The 21,731-nt window shown below is 41.6% G+C and overlaps 1 protein-coding gene across 2 annotated transcripts in view; it reads right to left on the bottom strand.

Annotated features, from left to right (window-relative positions):
• The window catches only part of GALNT15 (polypeptide N-acetylgalactosaminyltransferase 15), a 34,085-nt gene extending 16,751 nt beyond the window's left edge, over positions 1 to 17,334 (bottom strand). Inside the window, exons 1-6 of one of the 2 annotated variants that reach the window (XM_054273623.1) lie at positions 17,164 to 17,334; positions 15,677 to 16,222; positions 9,999 to 10,165; positions 9,081 to 9,285; positions 725 to 892; positions 33 to 150 (exon numbers count right to left, since the gene is read on the bottom strand). In XM_054273623.1, coding sequence (XP_054129598.1) covers positions 33 to 150; positions 725 to 892; positions 9,081 to 9,285; positions 9,999 to 10,165; positions 15,677 to 16,222; positions 17,164 to 17,189 — 1,230 coding nt within the window. In that variant the 5' untranslated portion in view covers positions 17,190 to 17,334. Of the gene's footprint in view, positions 1 to 32; positions 151 to 724; positions 893 to 9,080; positions 9,286 to 9,998; positions 10,166 to 15,676; positions 16,223 to 16,433; positions 16,938 to 17,163 lie in introns of those variants that run through there. The other variant, XM_054273625.1, reaches the window with a different exon arrangement.
• Positions 17,335 to 21,731: the final 4,397 nt, after the last annotated feature.

The raw sequence follows: 21,731 nt of genomic DNA, 5'->3' as shown, positions 1-21,731 counted from the left end.
CCACATCTTGATGTTTTAATTAAGGTCCTTACCCTAATGGATAGTTCCAGGTTTTCTGCTCCCCACATGGTCATGTCAGAATCATAAGCTCCAGTATTTTGGAAGTAATGTCGATCCATGGCCACCACTGCACCAGCTACTGCAGGACTCCTGTGTAGAAAACAGTTTGGAAGTGAACACCTTGTTTATGGATAAGGAATTACACAGAAGGTGAAAATTCCACCATTTCCATAGAGTATTACAAAATGATTCACTACTGTTCCATATAAGCTTGAATGAACTGATTATCTAACCAAAACTTGGAGAAGGGAGATAAGAGCTGAATTATCAAATAAGACTCAGAACAGTGGGGAACATTGCACACATGTACATTCAAAACAAGGGATAAACAGATCATGAGTAAGACATCTTTTTTAACTCTGTATGACATGTCTTCTGCTTTCCCTACAAATCTCCACACCTTGTCTAGTCAGGCTGTTCTCTAGTTGTGTCGATGTGTGGAAAATATTTGTCACATTGAAAGTGTGACTGCAGTCTAGTTAGAATGCTTACAAAAGGCCAAAAAACCAGCACCAACAAAAAACCTATCCCTTAAGAGTTATTAATTGAGCAAGTGCAAGTAACAAGACCTTTCTCTTGTTAGCTGGAAGATGACCCAAGATGACCCAAACTGTGCAGTTTTGCTGCTGAGCTGAGCAAGGCACATTGTCTGATGGACTGTTACCTGATAGGGCTGATGGGAGACTGTCGTACCTTCTCTTCATGCTCTGGCACTGGTTCCCAATGAAAATCTAATTTCCAATCAAAAACACCTCGATGCAAGCCCACAGAGTGATAGTACTGAAAGGTCTTCCAGTCTATGACATCTATGACAGGGGAGATGACACTGTTTCTGAAAAAAACAATACCACTTATTTCCCAAACCAAAGCATAAATGAAGTCCATTCCTCTCAGTAAACATTAGTTCTCCTCTTTGACAGTGCCAAGCACAAGCACTCCTCTAAATGCTGAGTGTCCTTAGTTTCCCTGCTGACAGAAGCTCATGCTGGGATTCTCATGCTCGTTGCATGGGAATACTGAGCTTGAAGTGAGGAATCTAAAGATCAATAATTTACTGATACCCTGTACCTTGCATTGTCATTTAACACTATCTAGGATTTTGTTAGGAGTTAGCCATCAGAATTCTTATAAAGCTATTTCACACAGAGGCCCCAGCCTCTGATGCTACAGGCTCTGCATGGATGCAAAGTTCATAGAAGAAGATGGTTTTGGCCTCTCACCCTTTACCATCCTCTGATTTTCCTGTAAATGTTGCACACACTTCATGAGTTTGTCACATCAGGCCAATAAAGGGTGCACTTATCCTTAGTTTGTTCTGATGGTTGTTTTGAAAAAATATTTATTACTGAGTTCATAAGCCAGTGCCTGTTTGTATTTTATCACAATCTTAGAATGCTCTTGCAAAGGCACTGTCCCAGGGTGGAACCTACTTTTAAGAGCAAGAACAGAACCATTACACTCTAAGTGACAATCCTTGATTTATTTCTAACTTCAGTTAAATTTGGATTAGTCTGAGAAGAGGTACTAGACATTTCCCTATGGCAAAGAAATCACAGTATTTCACAGCGTACTTGCACATCCTCTTGGAATGAACTGGTAGTTCAGAACAGCCTTCAGTGTTCCTTGTTTTCAAGTCAATGACATTTGGAAATTTTCAGAGTATGAATGAAATGGTGTTAGGGACTGCAGGGAAAAAGTATTGAAGAATAACATTATCCATTTCTTCTCTGTTATGCTAAAAGGATGGTCTCTGGTATCAGTGAAAGGCTGGTCTATGACAGAAGTTCTTCTGGAGAAAAATCAGTAATATTTAAGAGGGATTAAGGTACACTGGAAAAAATTATTATTAGACTAGGAATATCTATGTAGGAAATTATTCCCTAGGAAAAAAATTCCTGATAAAACAGAGAGAAAAACATGAAATGGTCAGTTTGGGGGCAAAATGTAGATGTTTTTATCTCCTCTTTTAAGATGTATATGTTGGTCAGAAATCACAAGGAGAGAAATTTGATTGAAACATAAGACTGTCAGGGAAGAAAGGACATCTCAGAAGTCTCCTGTGCAGTGAGAGATTTGTATTTTTCCATGGCAGAGGCCAGAACCAGCTAAGGAAGATGGTAGCTCTGGGTTATGATAATGTAATCTTGAAATATCTTCTATGCCTCTACAATCACCAGAATAATGTTTTTTCAGTATCAGAGTAGGGGGAAATGCCCAACTTTATTTCTTTACAGTTGACATTTCCTGTAGAGGCTTTTGTAGAAGCCCACAGAGTAAGACTACTGCTTTCTAGTTGAGACTACAAAGATGAACCATGCAGAGGATTGCTTTAATATGACCTGGGTTTTTTTCCTAGTAAGAGCAGACTGTCCCATAATGAGCTTAAGCCAGGAAGATTTAAAATAAAAAAGTGATTTTATTTCTCTGCTCAGGTATAAAATCATCCTTTATAACATGCAATAATAAGCACTCTTAGAAACAAGCATCTGGTTTACAAATAGGTGAGAAAATTTTATGGTCACATGCAGCATTTGCAGGCATTTACATCAAGGCAGTGAGTTCCTGTCATCCTTCCCCAGGGCTCAAGAAGAAATGGAAAGAAGTGATAGTAAAAATAAAAATAATAAAGCTGACATCCTTCCCTGATTTTCCTAATGATGTCCTTGTGATACAGTTTTGTATCCATGACAGGAGAAACCACCAGGACTCAAGCCAGCAGGGCCCTTTCTACTGGAAGCTTTACCCACTAACAGCATGCAAAGCAAACTGCCTGCTTCTAAAGGTGGTGTCCCACTGGACTCACACAAACAGGCATTTCTTTTCTTTGATATGCTGGGGGAAATCCATCTGACAAGTTAAATGGATTTTAAATTACTAAATGTCAAAAATGAAAAGTCACTGTAACAGTAATTTCTACAGCCTGCTGCATTCTCCGGTGTAGGAGAATCTCTGACAACTGCCTGGTGGGAGTGTCGATGCAGCTGCACAGTTCCCACCTCAGTTTGCTGCTGCTTGCTGAAACCCACACATCTATTGCTACTGGTTTATCCATTCTCATTCAGACAGGACTGAGGAATGAATGAGCCCAGAGTAGTTTATTTTATGATTTCAGATTCAAGAGGGAAATATCAGGAGGGTGTATCAGTAGAAGTCAGAGGCAATGTAGACTAAACTACTCAGAAGACCTTGGCCATGCAGACTAGACCACATGAACTGATCCTGGGTAGTTCAGATAGAGACAGACACACACAGATATAGTCTGGATCAGATGATCCAAACAATTCAGACTATTCTACATTTTCATATCATTGTAACTGTTTAAAACCTGTCTTTTTTTTTTAATCCACCTTAAATGTGTTGCCACTATAAAGCTCCAAACTCCAGTGGTACTTCTACCATGAGTGCAATTGCTGACAAGAGCAGGCACCACAGTAGTAATTCTAGTTATTGGGCATTGATTCTTCAAGATTTCAATTCAAGAAATATACCAGTAAGGTCATAATGGATTCTGATAGTTTGGAGACCAAGCAATTATCCAAACTATCTGCAAATTATGACATGGAAAATTACAGTGTTTAAATTGGAAATAACTCACAGGAATAGGCCATGTTCTATCCTGGCTAAATTCAACCATAGACAGAAAAAAATAAAATCTGATCTCCTTTCCCACAAAATGATACAGTAAAAACTGATAACTGTGTTTTAGAGCTACTACTTATGTAGCTTTTTCAGAATGCCAAGATTAACAATTTTCAAGAGTATGTTTGTAAGAGTAATGCTAGAGCTTCAACTGGTGTAAGTGTAATATAGTCATGATGTAGCTTTGCTGAAACCAACAGAAACACACCTTCTTAAAACTAAATATTGGGAGTCTTTCTGATTTGAAATAGAAGAATGTAATAACTTTATCTTGTGTGAAAATTGATCAATATTCAATTTTAATCCTAATGAAGCAGCGCTTTACCCATTTTTTGTTGGTATGATTTTGAAAAAAATAGCTGTTTTCTGCATATTCAAAGATGGTTTCACATTTGTGTAGTTCTAAAGGCAAATTTGCAGTCGATGGTAATTGGAAGATGTTCTTAGCTATTCTTTTTTTTAACTGGGTAACTGGCAGACAGCAGCTTCTCAGCACTTTGAAATGAAACACAAACTATCACTAATTTTACTCTGTGGAATCTGAGGGAAGGGAAAAACAGGAAATTCAAATACAACTAGCAGCAAGGCTTTGAACTGTTTGACTAATCTGTGAATATTTCAAATGCTTGGAACTCACACAAATTACAAAAGGTCACAATTCCATGAAAAAGAGCAACCCAAACAAGAACAATTTCCTGGTTTGGGATTTCTTTACCAAATACAATTGCAAATGAAATGTCTTCCCATGACCCTTTACAGTCATCATGGACATTATGTTCTTTTCTAATTTTAAACTAAGTAACATGGGGAGAGGAAGATTTAATTAATGTATCAGTTTTGAAGTATTGGATACACTTTTTTTGAAAGTGCTTTGGTACTGATTTATACTTTGTTTTGCTGGGAAGGGAATAGATTTTAATCTGTTTAAATCCTCCTTTATATAAGGAGAAAGAGAAATCCCTAAAAACTAAACATAAAAATGATGTGTAATTCTCAAACTATTTCAGGGTGTATCACAGCTTGCAAAAATTAGATAGCTAAGAAATCCAGGCAGTCCCAGTTCTCTGTTTCTGTGCCCAGTCAAAACTACAGTGAGTAACTGAGGACCCAAGCTGGTTCCACAAAATGCTGCATTTCCACTGAGAGCACCTTGCTGGCTAACTGAAGTCTTGGAAATACAGAGCACTTGAAATTAGATAGGGTTAATAAGAAGATAAAATGCAGTGATAAGGAATGTTATAAAGGATTACTTAAATACTGCCTTCCAGACCAACTCCAGACTAACTTAGGGCATAGGAGTCTACTCGAATAGCCGGAGTATTCATATGCTAAGCACTGAGCAAATCTCTGCAAAGCAGAGTGCTAGGGGAATGTTTCATTAAAAATAATTTTTGAACCTGCTTTTTTTTGCTAAAATATTAAAACTTGTATGTAGAGTAACAAAATCTGTAGAGGTAACTAACACCTTTTAACACTGGACAGTCAGGGCACTGAGCCATGAATTTTGCCTAAATCTTTATTGCTCCTGTGTTTAGCAGTAATATTCGCCTTTGTAGACTCATGCCTTTATTTTCTTTACCTCAACTTCTTTAAAATAGGTCACCTTCTGATCCTGATCAACTGTGAAAGACTGTAAAGAGATAGCTTACCTTTCCATAACCTACCATGTAAATGCAGAACATTTACTGAATTTGAAATGAGTGTTATTGACAAATGGGGGATGTAAAAGAATCAGGCAAATACAGAAATCCCAGGAAGAAGGCTGTTACATGTGAAGTGTATGGAAGGCTTTCAAAACTGGGAAAGCAGCATGGAATTGCATGCTCAGATGCTGGGGTTGTGTGGGCTTTGAATGGATAACATCCTGCTTCTCCAAGCCTGTGAGAAGTTAGAAAACAGATGGCTCATGTATTTGGTAGCTCAAAAAGCTGGGATATGGGCCACTGAAAAGTGGGGAATCAGACTAAAAGAGATGAAGAAGCTGTTCAGCTTCAGTGCAAAATATTTCCCTTCTCTCTTGTGTATTACCATAAAATCAGAACCACACTGAAAATTTCTGGACAGCAGAACTCTTTCTATTCCTGTATCTACAAGCAGAGGCTTCCATTTGCTCCTGATGGGAACACACAGATGATGAAACACCTTTCCACTGCTATGCTAATTTCTTATTCTGTTTATCAGCATTTTCATTAAAGATAAGTGACCTACAATCACAGCGCTAAGTAGAGGCACTTTGAATTTTAGAAACCAAATAAGCTCTTTTAAATAATGTAACAGATTTCTGTTTCCTAATCTAATATTTGAGCTGTGGCATAGGCAGCACAGAGAGAAACAGCCCTTGCAATAAGGAGCAAGGGGAGGTCCCAAGGCCCAGCTACCCCTTTGCAAACCACCCTTCTGTCCATAGCTATGGTGCCCAGGCCTCTTTTACAGGTGGAGTTCCTTGTCAAGGATATCATCAAGGTTCATTTTGCTTTCATGAAGCATTTTAAGGAAATATGTTTTGGATATTTTTTTATCATCCTGTTTCAGCACAGTGAGCACTGGTTTTAGATCAAAGGAACAACATTTTTAAGGCTTCATGGCACAGCTCATTATATGCCCCTCTGCCTTTCCTGCCTTTGGACAGAATACAAAATAGCAGCTCTGCAGTCTCCTGGAGAAGGCAAACCCATCCGAAGATGACTGTAATAATGGCACAGCTGCATTGTTATGCACCATGCTACTCACCTGGAATTAGCCTACAACACAAACAGTTGTCAAAGGAAATGATCTGTGGGGCATCCCATGTGGTTCTCTAATATTGTCCAGGTACCTACAGTATTCATCCTTGAATAATCAAAATGTCAAGGAATGCTTTAGAAACCACTGAACCATTCTCTAGGCAATATACTAAGCTGATGCACAGCTTCTCAGTCAATTTATTAGCCATGGTTCACAGAACTAGTCCCAGTCAAGGTGCTCAAAAGTTTATATTCAAAGACTTTGGAATTACTTAATTTTTTTTTCAGAAAAATAAATTAGATTGGGTTAGTGAATAAAGCCATCAGGCAGGGAAATGAAATGTCATTACCTAGAACAATTCAAACATCTGCCAAGTATTTCTGTATAAATATTTCTATACCTGTAAAACTGGGATAATTTTTTTTTATATTTATCCTACAGTCTACTAAAACTGAGTATCTCTCTTGTTGTGAGTGTGTTCAACTCACAGTGACATCTCAGTCTGGGCAAGGATCTCTCAGCGTCACTCTAAGGCAGATCACAATAATATTGACATACTTGGATCAGGAGTTTAAAAAATTAGGCTTAATCACTATTTTTAAAGTTAAAACCACTCTATAGCTCACTTAAGCTCCTGCAAAGGTTTGAGCTTTGAAAGGCTGCATTGGTCCTTGCCAGCAAACAACTCACTCACTCCAGGTGATTGTTTCCCCATCCTGTCCTTCCAGCAAAAGTGCATGAGTTACAGTTTGATCGGTACATTAGGAAGAGGAAAGATGAATATTTCACCAGTCAGTCTCAGCTTCCTGTGCTTTCCTCACTTGGGCAGTCTCAGGCAGTGCACATGATTCAATTTAACAGCTCCTCAAGTGCTAAATGAAGCCAAGCTGACTATGACAGTGCCTTACATTTCCATGGTGATCTCCATGCAAGCATTACAAGCAATTTATGAAAAGTCATGAATTAACTTCCTGATCAGGTCAGTGTAATTGTCACCATTCTTCAGCTGGAGAAAGAGGGACAGTAAGGGAAGGTGACTGCCAGGTGCCTTAGACCTTATCCTCCCTCCTCATTGGAGGATGTCACAGGCTCTCCTCACTAGCAGTGACAAAGCCTCCAGGGTCAGACACAGTGACTGATACAGCACACAAAAAGGGATGGCTTAACCCATACGACTATCCAATCCGTTTTCCATCTTTGCTTCATTAATCCAATTAGATCTTAGTTAATTCACTGTTAAATTCTGCTCTCCCTGGGGTAATGAATGAGCATATGGGCTCTATAATGAAGAGAATTCCCTTCTCACCCCCTGGTGACAGTGCTACAGAATCTCTGAACAATAGCCGACTTGGAGGCTTTGCATTCCCTCAGGAAGGATAATTTTTGACAGTGAATTTTTGACATTGTCGGGGTGTAGGGTCCTAACTTCTCTCTCTTGCTGTTGTAATTCTCCCTTCACTATAGCTCTCCTCTGAGACTTTGTATAACTCTTTTAAATTCAGCAATTTCAACACCCTTGAATAAGGACTGGCCAATTGATACACACAGTAGTTTTGCTTGAACATCAAAAATAGACTATACTTCAAGGCAGAAGAATCACGAAGTATATTCATAGTAAACCATCTAATTTGTCAACAAACAAAAAATAATCTGCTTTTCCAAGGAGGACCTTTTTGAAAAGAATATTCCTAACATTCTAAGGCAGCATTACTCTTGCTTTCAGTATTCGTAATGTTTTCATTCAAATGATGTAATAATTTCTAGAAGCTCACATTAATTCTCTTGTAAGCAAACATAATAAGCCATAAAAGCACCTTCTTCCAGTGCCTGGGAACAGCCTTTGAAGGTGTTTAGCATGACTATTTAACAGTCTAGTAAGAGTTTAAAAATCTTTTTTTTTTACCCTCTCTAGCAATTATTTTTTTCCCAAGTGACAAGTTAATGTACAATTTTTTCTTTCAAAAAGTCCCTTTAATAAAAGATTTACTGACATGTAAGCCTAGAAACATTTGCAGTGGTTTTAATGTCTTCAAAGGACTGCATAGATGAGATTAGCTGTACATTAGAAAGCAGGCCCAAGAACCACCCTAAACATCAAATACTCAGAAATATTAATCTCTACCTTACTCTGTTACTTTGGGGTCAGTGAAAGTACCTGTGATTAGCTAAACCTGCCTAGATTGCCCTGCAAGTCTGGGCTTTTTCTGTGGAAGAGAAATGGCAGCCAAAAGGTGACATGGTACACAGCCAAACTGGCTCAGGAGGACAAAGCATTTTATTCTTGCCTCCATTACTGAGACAGCTAAAAAGTAAAAACAATGGAGTCTTGCAGTAATTTTCTCTGGTGGATGTCTGCTGATTTACAAACAGGTTGAGACTGAAACATTTTAATTCAGACCAACAGGAAGCCTTCTAAAGCTTCTAAGCTCTAACAGGATACAAATTCCAAAATTTACACAGGGTGTAGAAGTGAGGATAATCAGCCATGAGACCTACCTGCTTCCCACATATCAGAGTGATGCATATGCTGATAAGGTAGAAAATAAAAGGGATGTGACCAAAAGCAAGAATGTAACCAAGGGAGGATTACAAAAACTACCCAACACTTTCCAAGCAGGTCCCTTTCAGCAGAAATCAGCACACGCAGGGATATTTACCGGCTGCTGGAGAGCCTGGCCAGCAGGGGCTCCAGCCAGCCCTTCTGGCACTCGCAGTGGGAATCCATGAAGATGAGCACGTCCCCGGCGGCGCGCGCGGCTCCCAGCATCCGACCGCGGATGACTCCAAGCCTCTTGTTGCTCCGGATGAGCTTCACACCGTCCAGCTTAGAGATGTGTTCACTCAGAGCTGCCTTCAGGGGCCCTGGCAGAAACACAACAGTCGCTGAAATGTTTTAGCTTTGATTCAAGCTGTTAGAGAAAAGAAACAGGTAGTAGGAGATGCTACTTCTTGCTGGGAAAATGTTTCAGGGGCGTTTGTTTTAAATGGCCAAGTAGGCCACATTTCAAATATTTCTGCGGCAGCATAATGTCAAAGGGAAGTAGAGACTAATGGAAACTGAGATTCACAAGTTATGAGGCTATTCCTGTGGGAATCTTAATAGCCTCCTTTCCTGTTTTCAGCAAAAGGTGGATGCTCTCATCATCTCATAAAATACACAGATGAGAGTGAGATACTACAGGTGTTTGGCTTTCCCAAGCACTTTGGATTACTTTAGCAATGTGGACTTTTCCACTCTATGCTTCAGCCAAAATCCAAGTCTGGAAATTATGACAGCAGACCTGGTCCAGTGGGAATCCTAAGATTTACAAACTGTGATCTTATTTTAAAGTAAGAAAGTTCAGAGTGGTTGTAAAGGATGTGGGGGAACAACAGAAACATATCTAAAAGTTGAAAGGCTATGCTGAATTCTAGGGATGGATAGTGAAATCTGGTAGCCAGCTCTGGGCTGTGCTTAGCTAGCTTCCTAGGAGTCATCTTTGCCTTCTCCTCTCCTCACGCATTTCTTGGAGGAGGACAGTTTCTTCCCTGAAGTTTTGGAAAAAAGAACTCACATAGAGAGAAATGGGAGCTACCTTGCTGGCTGAGATCGTCAACTAGGATGATATCCTTGAGGAAGGCCTTTGGGGCTGTATCCATAATGCTGTGCACAGTTCTCAGCAGAGTAGACCAGGCTTCATCATGGAAACAGATGATGACACTAGCAGTAGGCAGACTGGAGTCATATTTTTGCTGTAGGCACCTGCATGAGTGAAATGAGGAAGACACTGGAACCACTGGAACAAATGGCTAAGTTTTTTTCTCAGAGCAAAGTTGCAAGCAGCACCTAAACCTTCGGGGTGGAGATCTCAACTCACTTCTAAAAAAAAAAAAAGTACTAAGGTATATCCAAAACTGGAATATGAAGGGAAAATATGGGAATAGCAGTATCAAATTATAATACAAAAAGAGGAAAGTGTTCCTGTGTTCTGGGATAGATTTTTTTTTCCTGCTGTCTGCCTCAAAAACCAGAGCTCACACAGAAACAGTCCAGAATGTAAAGAAAAAGTGAAGATAATTAGAGCAGAGTGAGGGATAAAGCAGGCCAGCTTCCACTAATCTCCACATCTTCCCAAGTAAGAAAGAAAAGAGCAAGCAACTGCAGTACCATTAAGACTAACAAATGAAATAACTCATCTGCACAATAGATCAGTATACCTGTGGATTACCTGTACAAGATCCTAGAGAATGAAGCCAACATCTCAGTCCTTTATGGCAATGACATGGATCCTTACATAGGCCATGATTACAAATATAGATACATTTAAGAAAGAAAATGTATTTTCATTATAAGGTTTGTACAGGTTGCTTTTCCAATGAAAATGAATCACTGCTGAATGAGACTCCCAGCTGGGAGTCAGTGTGCAATCAAACCAGCAGAGCAGTCTGGAAGCAGGTGGCATGGTGCAAAGTGGACAGACAGTTTCGGGGGTTTGTTCCCTCATTGTTTTTCATTGTCTTGGGCTTGGGGAACACTGCCTGCAGGGAGTCTGCCATCTTGTCTTTGTCTCAGGAGGCCATGTGGCACTGGGTAAGGAGAGGGCCCACCATCTTGTCTTGGTCTCAGGAATAACTGCAGTACGCTGCCAAGCCACAGGAACATCCCCCTGCCATCTGTCTTTGTCTCTGGAATAACCACTGTCATTGCCAAGACACAGGAACATCCCACTCATCTTTGTCTCAGTGGCCAGGCAGAGCTAAGTCAAGGCGGTGAATGCCTTCTGTGGGTAAAGCACCTTCTCTTTTTGTATCTTTTTGTTATTAGATTGCTGCTGTCACTGTGTGTTTCTTTACTCCATTGCTGTTGGCTTTCAGTAAATTGTTATCTCAACCCACAGTTAATCCTTTGTCCCTCCCTCACCAGAGGGGAACAGGGGAAGTTTAATTCCCAGCTGGTGTTAAACCACCACAATAACTCAAACATTTAAAGATGATAAACACTTCCCATTCATCCTCACAGAAACTGTATATGGAAACCATCTATTCCGGTGTGAGGGTGCACATTTTCCAGAAAATGCCTTCAAATGCCCATTGTAGATATGCAAAGATTATGTCTATCGTTTGCTGACATTAGAAAGCACATTTAAAAAATCTTTTTATTTTCCAAATAACAGTCGTTCAGTGTCCTAACTCATTTAATCTCCGGCAGCAAGAATTTCTTCAAGGAATTACACAATTGGCTGAATGTAGCCAATTGTTATTTCAGCATTTTTGTATTGCCAAGCAAATAATTATACAGATTTTACAGTGGTTGTTAAACAATTGGCTACTCAGCAGAAATTCATGTAAGGGATATAATTTTAGTGTTTCTGTTTATTAGTGTTTTACTTAGTGCTTCCGTTCATGGACTGAGGTTCTATGCTGCTAGACACTGTCCAGACACAAAGCTGCTAATCACTTAAGAGATTGCATGGTCTGAATGATTTAATACACATAAATGATTGCTATAGATGCACTTTTATAGTATATTATAGAATAATATGTATATTGTAGAATAATATGTATTCTATAGAATACATATTTGAAATGAGGACAATCTTAATAATTTATTGTATTTTTCAATAGTTCACCTTTTTTGCATAGAAAGGAAAATTTTCTTGGTTATTCTTACACTAATTAATCTATATTGTCCTTGGTTTACTAATTTTGTGTAATCAACAATACTGTTACCTCCTAATTTCATATAAGGTGATTGTTTCCATTTTCAGCAGGATCAAGGAAAGAATATTCTCATGACTTGGGAGTGAGTATTTTCAAGCAATAGAATAGAGAAATAATTAAGAAAAGTGAAGATCTAATGCAGTCCTTTTGGTACCAGGCAGCTTCTAACCAGAAACATTCTATAGCTATTAGCAGCTAGTTGCTAGTTCTGTGGTTATAGCAAGAAAATAAAGCTGTTGTGAATCTTAATTGGAAAAGAATTGAAAATAACAGTACTTGAACACATAACCTTGGTGGCGAGTGCTTAGTTGCCATGGAGATTGGCAAAGACTTGCAATATAGATATCTAATCTTCACAAAAATGCACAAGGGTACTGGTACACAAAAATACCTTCCCTGTAATTTGGAGCAGTTTCATAGCCTGCCTATCATAAATTGGCATTTCGAAAAGTCAGGGCTGTGACTGATATGAGACATAGTGATTTAATCTAATTTGTGAAAAACAAGGAATTGTCACATGCAGCAAGGAACAGAGAGCAATTCTGACAAGGCAAAGGCAGAGCTGACAGGGACTCCCACTCACCTTCAGGAAAATATTTAATTGAGATTCAGCTCCAAACAGCACTCCAGAGGAAGCTATACTTTGGTAATGAAACTTAAAACTTTTGTAGATAACTTGTGAGTTTCTTTTGCCATTTGGCACTCAAACCCAAGAGAGGAAAACAGACCTTTCTTTTGGGCAGAACCCCCTTGATAAAAGTCACAATGGCAGGCTTGATTCAGGTGTCCAGGAGAGTGTAAGTCCCAGCTGGAGCAACTGATAGCAGCAGAAAGCACTTTGAGGGATGAAGGTACCTCAGAGCATGGGCTGCTTTTTATGTGAAGTATTTGCCATCCCATTCCAAGTGACCTGAGGGAGACTGGGTCCATGGAGGTAACTCACTGAAACATCTCTAACCGGTTGGCTTCTCTCTAATTAAACAATAATAGGCATTGTGGTGAACAACATGATGCAAACCGAATAGAAACACAGACAATCTGATTCTGGTTTGCTCTCTTTTTATACTGCTGTAAAACTGGACTGACACAGTTGTGAGCCAGGCCCCCAGAGTAAACTACACCTAAAAATCATCATTGTGGTTTATGTGTTGTGCCATAAAGGGCAGGTCTGGCTTAGACATATTCTGCTCCAGGTTTATGATCTGGATTTAAATCAGCCTCAGATGCTGACATCGGGGGTTTCTGGACTCTGTGAGCTGTGGTGTTGAGAACTCTTTAGGCTGTAACTAGTGTTTTGTGAGACAGCAAAATCCATCCAGGAGCTCTGAGACCATGGCTTAAGTGTTACCAAGATCAGAATTAACTAAAGCTGTATCTTGTTGGATGGCCCTTCAGCTGCCAATGTAAAATTGTTTTTTGGCTTTCCACCAAAGACAGTAAACCAGGGTAGTCATTCCTCCTTTGAACATTACATAGATTGAAGAGTTAGCAGTGAAGCATGCCAAAAAATAACTGAAATAATATCAGCATGTCATTATTTAATGGAGTTAACCAAATTAACACTGAATCTAGTCAGTAAGTACAGAAAACACTCTTTCATTTCTCTTTCTTTGAGATTGTACCCTTAAATTAGAGCTGCCAGCTGTCTTTAAACATGTGAAAATGAGCACTAGAAAAAAATGTATTCTGGGTCTGATATAAAATGTTTTCCAGTATGTCTTTCCACTATGTCCTGGGAGAAAACTACAATTGCTTTTGTTACAGGAGACAAGACACCACTCACATTCCTTGTGCTCCCTCTGGGAAGGGAAGCATATCACAGAATCAATTAGGTTGGGAAAGACCTCTGAGATCATCAAGTCCAGTCTTTGACTGATCATCACCTTCTCAAAGAGGCCACAGCACTATGTGCCATGTCCAGTCTTTCCTTAAACAGTTCCAGCTTCAGTGACTCCACACTTCCCTGGACATTTAATTCCAATGTTTAATTGCCCTTTGAAGAAATTCCCCCTAATGTCCAACCTGAACTTTCCCTGGGGCAGCTTGATAGTAGATACACCTCAAATCCTTTTTAAGAAGCGTGATGAGCTGGGCTGCTGGGACAACTGGCTCTGGAGTCTCCAGACTTCAAATGTAACACCTGGGGTTTCAAATGCAACATTTTTTCGCGGTGGCCTTACAGCCTGGCGGCTGTGGTGTCGGCAGAGCTTGTCTGACACACCAGTCTCCACTTTCCTTCCTCCCAGCAGTTTCCTTTCAATACTTGCCACAGAATCACAGGATATTCTGAGTTGGAAGGACCCACAAAGATCATTGAGTCCAACTCCTGGCCCTGCCCAGGACACCCTAAGGGTCACACCATTTGCCTGAGAGCATTGTCCAAATTCTCCTTGAACTGTCAGGCTTAGTGCCACGACCACTTCCCTGGGCAGCTGTTCCAATGCCCAACCATCATCTGGGTGAAGAATCTTTTCCTAATATTCAGCCTAAACCTCCCCTGACACAACTTCAGGCCATTCCCTCGGGTCCTGGCACTGGTCACCACAGAGAAGAGATCAGTGCCTGCCCCTCCTCCTGCCCTTGTGAGGAACCTGTAGGCAGCAATGAGGTCTCCCCTCAGTCTCCTCTTCTCCAGGCTGAGCAAACCAAGAGACCTCAGTCGCTCTTCACACGACTTCTCCTCCAGACCCACTGCCACCTTTGCTATCCTCCTCGACAGCTTCATATCTTTCTTATATTGTGGTGCTCAAAACTGCACACGATATTTGTTTAAAGTGAGGCCACACCAGTGCAGAGTCGGCTCCACTTTTATGAGTGACCATCGGGTCACTTTTGTTCTGGAAGAGCCGAAAGCCCCAACTCTTCACCCATTCATCACTTTGTAAGCCCAGTGACCCCATAGCTCCGGCAGGTGGGCTGAGACGGTGCCTGGCCGAGGAGGAAAGCCGCCTCTCCTGCTCGCCAATCCGGCGCGGCTTCCCTCCCCCTCTGCAGCCCAGCAGCCGGACAGACAGACGGACAGACAGACAGACGGACGGACAGACAGACGGACGGACAGACTGACGGACGGAGAAGGGCGGGGCCCGGGGCGCTCCCTGCCCTGCCGCCCCCGGCACCTGCCGTGACGCGGCGCCGGTAGGGGGCGCTGCCGCCCGCGCGGCCTCAGGGCGCGGCGGGGCCGGAGCGGAGCCGGGCCGGGCCGAGCCGGGAGTGCGGGGCCGCCGCGGCAGCGCTCACACCGCCCCCACAGGCTCTTCGCTCCGCGCCTCTGCTCCGCTCACCCAGCGAGCCCCAGCTGCCCCTCCCGCACCGTGCCCCCCTCCACCTTTGCCGCCCGCCGGCTCTGAGGGCTTGAACCACCTCCCGAAGGAGGCTGGGAGCGTTCCTGGTCTGAGGAGCGGAGCGCCCGACCCGGAGCGGGAGTTCGATAGGAAAGACGCGAGCTCTAGAGGAGGAGAGGTGCGGGGTTAGCAGTCGTGGAGGTGCGGGGGGACGCGGCGGCGGGGAAGGAGGCAGGTTTTCCCCCAGAAGTGAAATAGGGTGTTTTACTTACAACGGGTGTCGTACCTCAGGCAGGTCCCGGCGCAGCGCGATCCGCTCGCTGAGCGCCTCGTTAAAGCCGTGCGTTTCCAGGCCGAGCGGCCGCTCCCCCGCCGCAGCCCCTTGCCCGTCCTGCAGGGGCACGGACAGCGGCTGGGACTCGGGGCCCCCCTCTGCCTTCCCCTCCGGCCGCCTGCCTTGCTGCTTCACCACGCGATAGCCCTTCCTGGCCCGGCTGTGGTTCCTTTTGCCGGTGGGCGACACGACGGCCATGATCAACTCATCCTCCCGCAGGGAGATGAAAGGCGATAGACCATCCAGAGGGTAATACTGCTGGCTCTCCTCCTGGGTTTCCAGCATCTCTTGGGTCTCCACAAAGTCCAGCTGATACCCTTCCCGGGGGTTGAACTCCACAGGCTGGAAAGTCCCTTCCTTGCTCTGGTTGCTGGGTGGTGGATTCAGCGTTGTAACCATCAGTAGTAAAAACCCCAGGATCAGAAACAACAAGAGAAACTGCAGCTTACGTGATCCATATCTGCACTTCTTCCTCAAGAACATACTGTTGGTGACAAAATTATACAGATGGTCATGTTAAATATCACTTGAATCTTCCTCAGATTTCAGTCCTCGGGTTGCACAAAAGCCCTGGTTTTCACTATCTGCCAAGAGGATTTTTTTGCTCCCTTCACATTTCACTGAAGCCATTTCATTCTCTCCTCTCTATTTACAGAAAAAAAAAATTATAACATTCCTATTAATATTGTACTTACTGTAGTAAGATGTAGCATGGATCCAGCGAGATAAAGTAGATCCTTTATTATGCGGAGTCCCAGCTTAGTTAGGAAAGTGCATGCTTTGCTGATTGAAAGAGTAGCTAAAGCTTTGATTTTTTTTTCCCTTTTAAAATTCTAAGTTGAAAGAAATCCCATTTCTCATAGTTTCTTTCAAGGGTAGATTCTGCTTCTTCAAAGTTTCCAATTGCTGCCTGGATTGAAGCACTGTATCTCAGAAAGCAGATCTGACAGCTCTCCCCCGTTCAGAGGCTTCAAGTTAACTGTGATCAACAGATGAGAAGTAGTCGGTCCCTGACTTTGTTTCACACATAACTACGGCACTCAGTCAGGAAGCACTTTGCCAGACATAATACAGAGCAATGTGTGCGTCTTTCTCTCGGTCCTAATGCCCTCACTGTGCTTGTCCTATCAAATCAAAACTTTGCAAAAGCTGTAAGAGGTGACATACAAGAAGCAGAATGTTGTATTAGAAAAGAAATCAAGGCACACCACAGACTGCTATATGTTGGAATAGCTGTAATAAGCTGAGAATGCACAGAGCAAGAATCAAGAGTTTTATAAAGTGAATGAAAGATGGAGAGCACATGTTTTATTTAAGGTTAGATTTATTCATATGATAATGTGTTAGCTGGACTATATTTCATATCAAATAAATATTTACAGCTCTAGGGATTTTAACATTGACATAAGGGTGCCAAATTATCACCTGGCAAGCTGAAGTTGTCTCCTCATCCATAAATTTGGTATTGCAGGGCAAGCAGCACTTCAAGTTTTCGTTAGTCCAGGAATAACATATATAAAAGCCTTGGCTGGAACAACAACCACTGACACTGAGAGAAAACAACAACTTCTGTGATTAAAAGGAGAGCTCAGTCTCTGAGGTCTGTTTGCTCATACTGCTGGCATGGGTGCTACTGGGCATGGACAGTGGCATTTTTTGCTGCAAGATGAGTGCTTGTCCAATGGGAGCAGGGGTGAGACAATCCACGCGCTTCAGCATCACATGCCTCTTGGTCTGGCAGGCAGAGACCAGGGATGGATGCAACTCAGGTGTTGCCACCCCTTTTGATGCTGGGGGCATGGGATGTGGTATTTTTCATACCGTGCAATATTTGATGAGCAGAAAGCTGCTCCAGGAGGCATGTGATTACTTCCCCATTCACAGATTTTAAAAAAGCCCTACATTTCTAGACATTATAGCTAAAAGAATAGCCTGAAGACAGGCATGCAGTATACTCTAAAGAAAGCCAAGGATATATTATTTTTACCTTCTTTGCTATTCCCTCTAAGATGTCCTGTAAGTTCAAACTATGGTTCCTGGCATACAGTTTCCAAAAAATTAAACATGGGAGGACACCTACTTTCTAATTAAAATGCATCACAACTTTCAAACGCAAGGATGGTGTAGAGCACCATAAGATTGCTGGAGGCACATAGTGTCTCACTTCTGTGTGCACTTCTCTAAGCAGCTTATACAGAATGCCTTGAGGGAGTGTGACTGGTCTGCTGTGTCTTGGCACCTTCCCTGCATCAGCTGTTCTTTAAAATATACAGAACTGCTTTAATCATATCTTGGAAAGAAGGAAGATTGAGCCAGTATTTTGATACTTCACCATTGTATGTATCTTCCTTTTTTGGCTTAAATTCACACAAAAGTTACATCCCAACTCACCTTCAGCCCTGAGAACATTACTTTTTATCCTGCTTTTCATAGGGAAAAAGAAGTATTGATGGTTTCAATTCAATAGGGAAGCAGCACACATTTGCATTAAAAAATCAGAGCTAGAAAGCACTCATTTAAATAACAATGTTTCAGCCATAGAAAGACAAAATGAAATGGAAATGAAGAGACCTGTCCGAGATGTTCTCCAAAAAGCTGGCCCAGTGACGTCAAAAGGTTCAGTTCCACAAAGTCCCATTATCAGGCATATGGAATAAAATTAAATTAAATTAAAAGGAGAAACTTAAGAGTGGGTGGAATAAATGGGAGAAAGCATTACTTTCTCTTTTTTTAACTTTTCTGGGCTAGCTCAGTATTTTGATTCAATTTAATTAATATTTTTTCCCTGGCTAAAATATTTTAACAAGATGCTGTAACAAGTCTTATCAAGATAATTCCAGCCTGCAGTAGAAATCGCTGTATAAATTCTGTCCCGGTATGTTTTGTATTGCTGAGCAAATCCACCTCATCTGAATTTCAGCTACAGATGAAAAGACACCCAATTAACAAATTTACAGCAATCTTAGACACTTTTGGGACAGAGCTGGTAGGTAACATTATCACTGAAACATGCCTGTGGAATCCAGCCTTTTAACACATCCTGACCATTTTAACAAAGAAGAAATGAACAATTGCAGAAGATGTTTGTTCAGTCTAGTCAATTAAATGTGCAAGTGTAAAACACTGGGTGGCACACTTCCAGCAGCCTCTATTCCCTCTTCTGCACAACAAGCCTTCCTGAACCATTTCCCATCAAACAGTCTGTTTTTCAATCTTATCTCTTAAAACAGTGGTTTTCCACTGCCATCATATGAAAGAGATATTTTCTTTCCAATGGATGAGCCTCCCTTTAGTATCTGACAGGACATCTTGTTTCCTTCAATGCATTTGAAGAACAGCATCGCTGTTATGATCTCCCCACATGGAAGTCAAGAATGCAACATCCATCGTATTTTTCTTCATACTTCTGGTTACTCAGACATGCTACAAAGTAGGCCCTTCACTGGGACACAGAATGGGTTGCTCCTCCTGCCTAGTTGTTGATGATTCCCTTTCCTAGGGTGCTCTCCTTCCATCCTTTGATGGAAGGGGAAGGAGCACTGCATGGCTCAGGTTCTACTGTCACACCCAGAGCCATTGCCTTCATCCTGAGTTCCAATCTTTTAGGTGCTGCTATGTACAGATAGCCCACAAGCAGGCTGCCCACAAAAGATACTGCTGTCCTTGGACTGCTGTTCTACAGCAAATCCTAGAGCTCCTCAGTCCCTGGGAAAGGAACATGTTACAGTTTGTGCCAAATACACCAGCAATTGCTCACAAAAAGAGCCAGTTTGCAGTGTCAGTATTGGCCAGTGCCAGTATTATGTTGACTTTCCTGCTGGTCAACCTGTGCAAGAGCTGAAAGGCTTGTAATCCTACCAGGTCTTGCTCAGGTGGACCTAGTGGTAGAAATCCCAGTGGTATAAATACCTTCAGCAAATGCAAAGTCAGTTATTGACTTCCCTAAGAAAACATTCACCATCCTTCACTATTGCAAATATTGCTCATTAATTGCCCAGAGCTGGAACATGAAATCAAATCTAGGTCTCATTAATTCAAAAGGCATTAGGAAACACAGTTGCCTTACTGCAGAGCAACAAACCTTTCAGTCACTGTTCTGTAGCTGTTTGTACTTACCCTTTCCTCCCCACCTCATTTTGGCTCGCATTTTTGTCCAAACCATTCTGCATCACATACTTGTTCAATATTACGTGACTTGTTATGTTATCCGTACGTGAAGAAACACCACATACTTTCAGTGTACAGAGCCCATGTTTAACTGCCAGGAAAATAACAAAGCAAGGACAAACCCAAGGCTGGATGGAAGAAAGAGCATGTGGACAGGTTGTTACTGACTCTTTAACAAACATCTTGGATTGATTTACACTCCTATGCCAAAAGCAGATGTGCCACTTCCATTTAAAGACTCAACACATAGCAGCACTCATGGTTTCATAGCTGCATGTATTGTATGCCACAGCTCTTTGTGCTTGTAACAATGGCTTTATTTGCACAGATGTGAAGAAAGTCAGTGCATAAAATGAGACTGTTTACACGGTGCACAGGATTTGTGGTGTTTTTGTAACTAAGTAATTTTCCCCATTTTTCTAAGAATATAATAAGGAATATATGTTTTTAGATCAGAAGAAGACATCATTCATTTGCAGGTATTGTAGATGGTTTGTGTGCATGGCATTGTAGCAAATATTGCTCATTCAATGATATTTTCTAATAGCAAGTTAATAATAAGTTGGAACAAGTTCTGTGGAATTTGCTTTTGAAGGCTATAAAAGCTTGATAAAATCTGTTGATCACTGGCAGGGAATTTGGCACTTGAATTGTGATTTATAAGATGTTTGCCAATCTGTCAGTGAAGGAAATGCACCTGAAATTTCATTTTAAAAGATTGCTGCTCATAAATCATGTCCCATGTAAAATGGAGCATGGAAGCCATGGACCCTTGCACTGCTTTTCAAAAGCAGTTCTGTGGGGATGAAGGTCAGGCACACAGGATGGAAAGTAAAGGAAATACATATCACAGGAGGGACAGCTTCTGGGTTTACTGCACCCCAGCCTCTGGCTAACTCAGAAATGGTAGCTCTCAGGACATTAAGGGCAGTATTGTGTACCATGCCTAAAACCTAGCCTCTAACACAGCCCTGCACAGCTACCAGCTATCTGTGAGGATGAGAACTGTTGATCATCATTAAGCCCCTAGAAAAGTTACATCTGAAGTGCTGTGGGCAATACACAGGCCACCACCACCTCCTGCCTCTTAATCAACCACTATCAATATCCTCAGGCTGGAGAGGGTTCTGGATACCTTTAATCCCCAGTACTCCACCCTAAGGGAATCTGAATCCAGTTCTGAACTGGTTGTGACTATTTTAGTGCCAACATCCTTCACTAGAATATCATCCTGCATTGACCATAAAATGCATCTAACAGCATCTAACCCACCATTAGGGATATTGGGACTAAGTAGTTGGCTCTAAATTGCAGGTAGAAATGGAAATAAGGTGGTTTACTCTTTCAGAGTGGCTGACCTGGCCTCCTTGTCTTTAAAAAATGAAACAAATTATGTAAGGGAAATTGATCCTTCACGTAGTATTAACACCAGTGGTGTTACATCACAGATAAATTCAGCCCTATGGATGGAAGGTCATAAGAAGGAATCCTCCATGAGAGGGGAGGATCTCTGCCTGCAGTTTCATTTATGGCTGGAATTTACTTTCATGGAACAGGCCATGAAACCATTTGCAAACAGAAATCTCAAAAAACCCGAGTGATGCTAAAGGTATACACAGCAAAACCTTTTTTCTGCACCAAGGGCTCTTTAGCTGGTGGGCAGCTTTAACTTCATGTTAAATGAAGTTTTTACTCCATTTCTTTCTGCACATACAGGTGGTACATAAACTGCATGTGTCTCTCAGAGACTCTAAATACAGACAGCATTTAAAAGTCACAATATTCATATGGAAATCCTGTCCCCATAGTAAGTATTTTTAGTTAAA

The sequence above is a fragment of the Melozone crissalis genome, unplaced genomic scaffold (assembly GCF_028551555.1).
Source record: "Melozone crissalis strain CALT ecotype California unplaced genomic scaffold, PUWL_Pcris_2 ptg000016l_1, whole genome shotgun sequence".
Taxonomy (NCBI): domain Eukaryota; kingdom Metazoa; phylum Chordata; class Aves; order Passeriformes; family Passerellidae; genus Melozone; species Melozone crissalis.
Note: the sequence above shows the minus strand (reverse complement) of the source record. Positions and strands in the feature narration are given on the sequence as shown.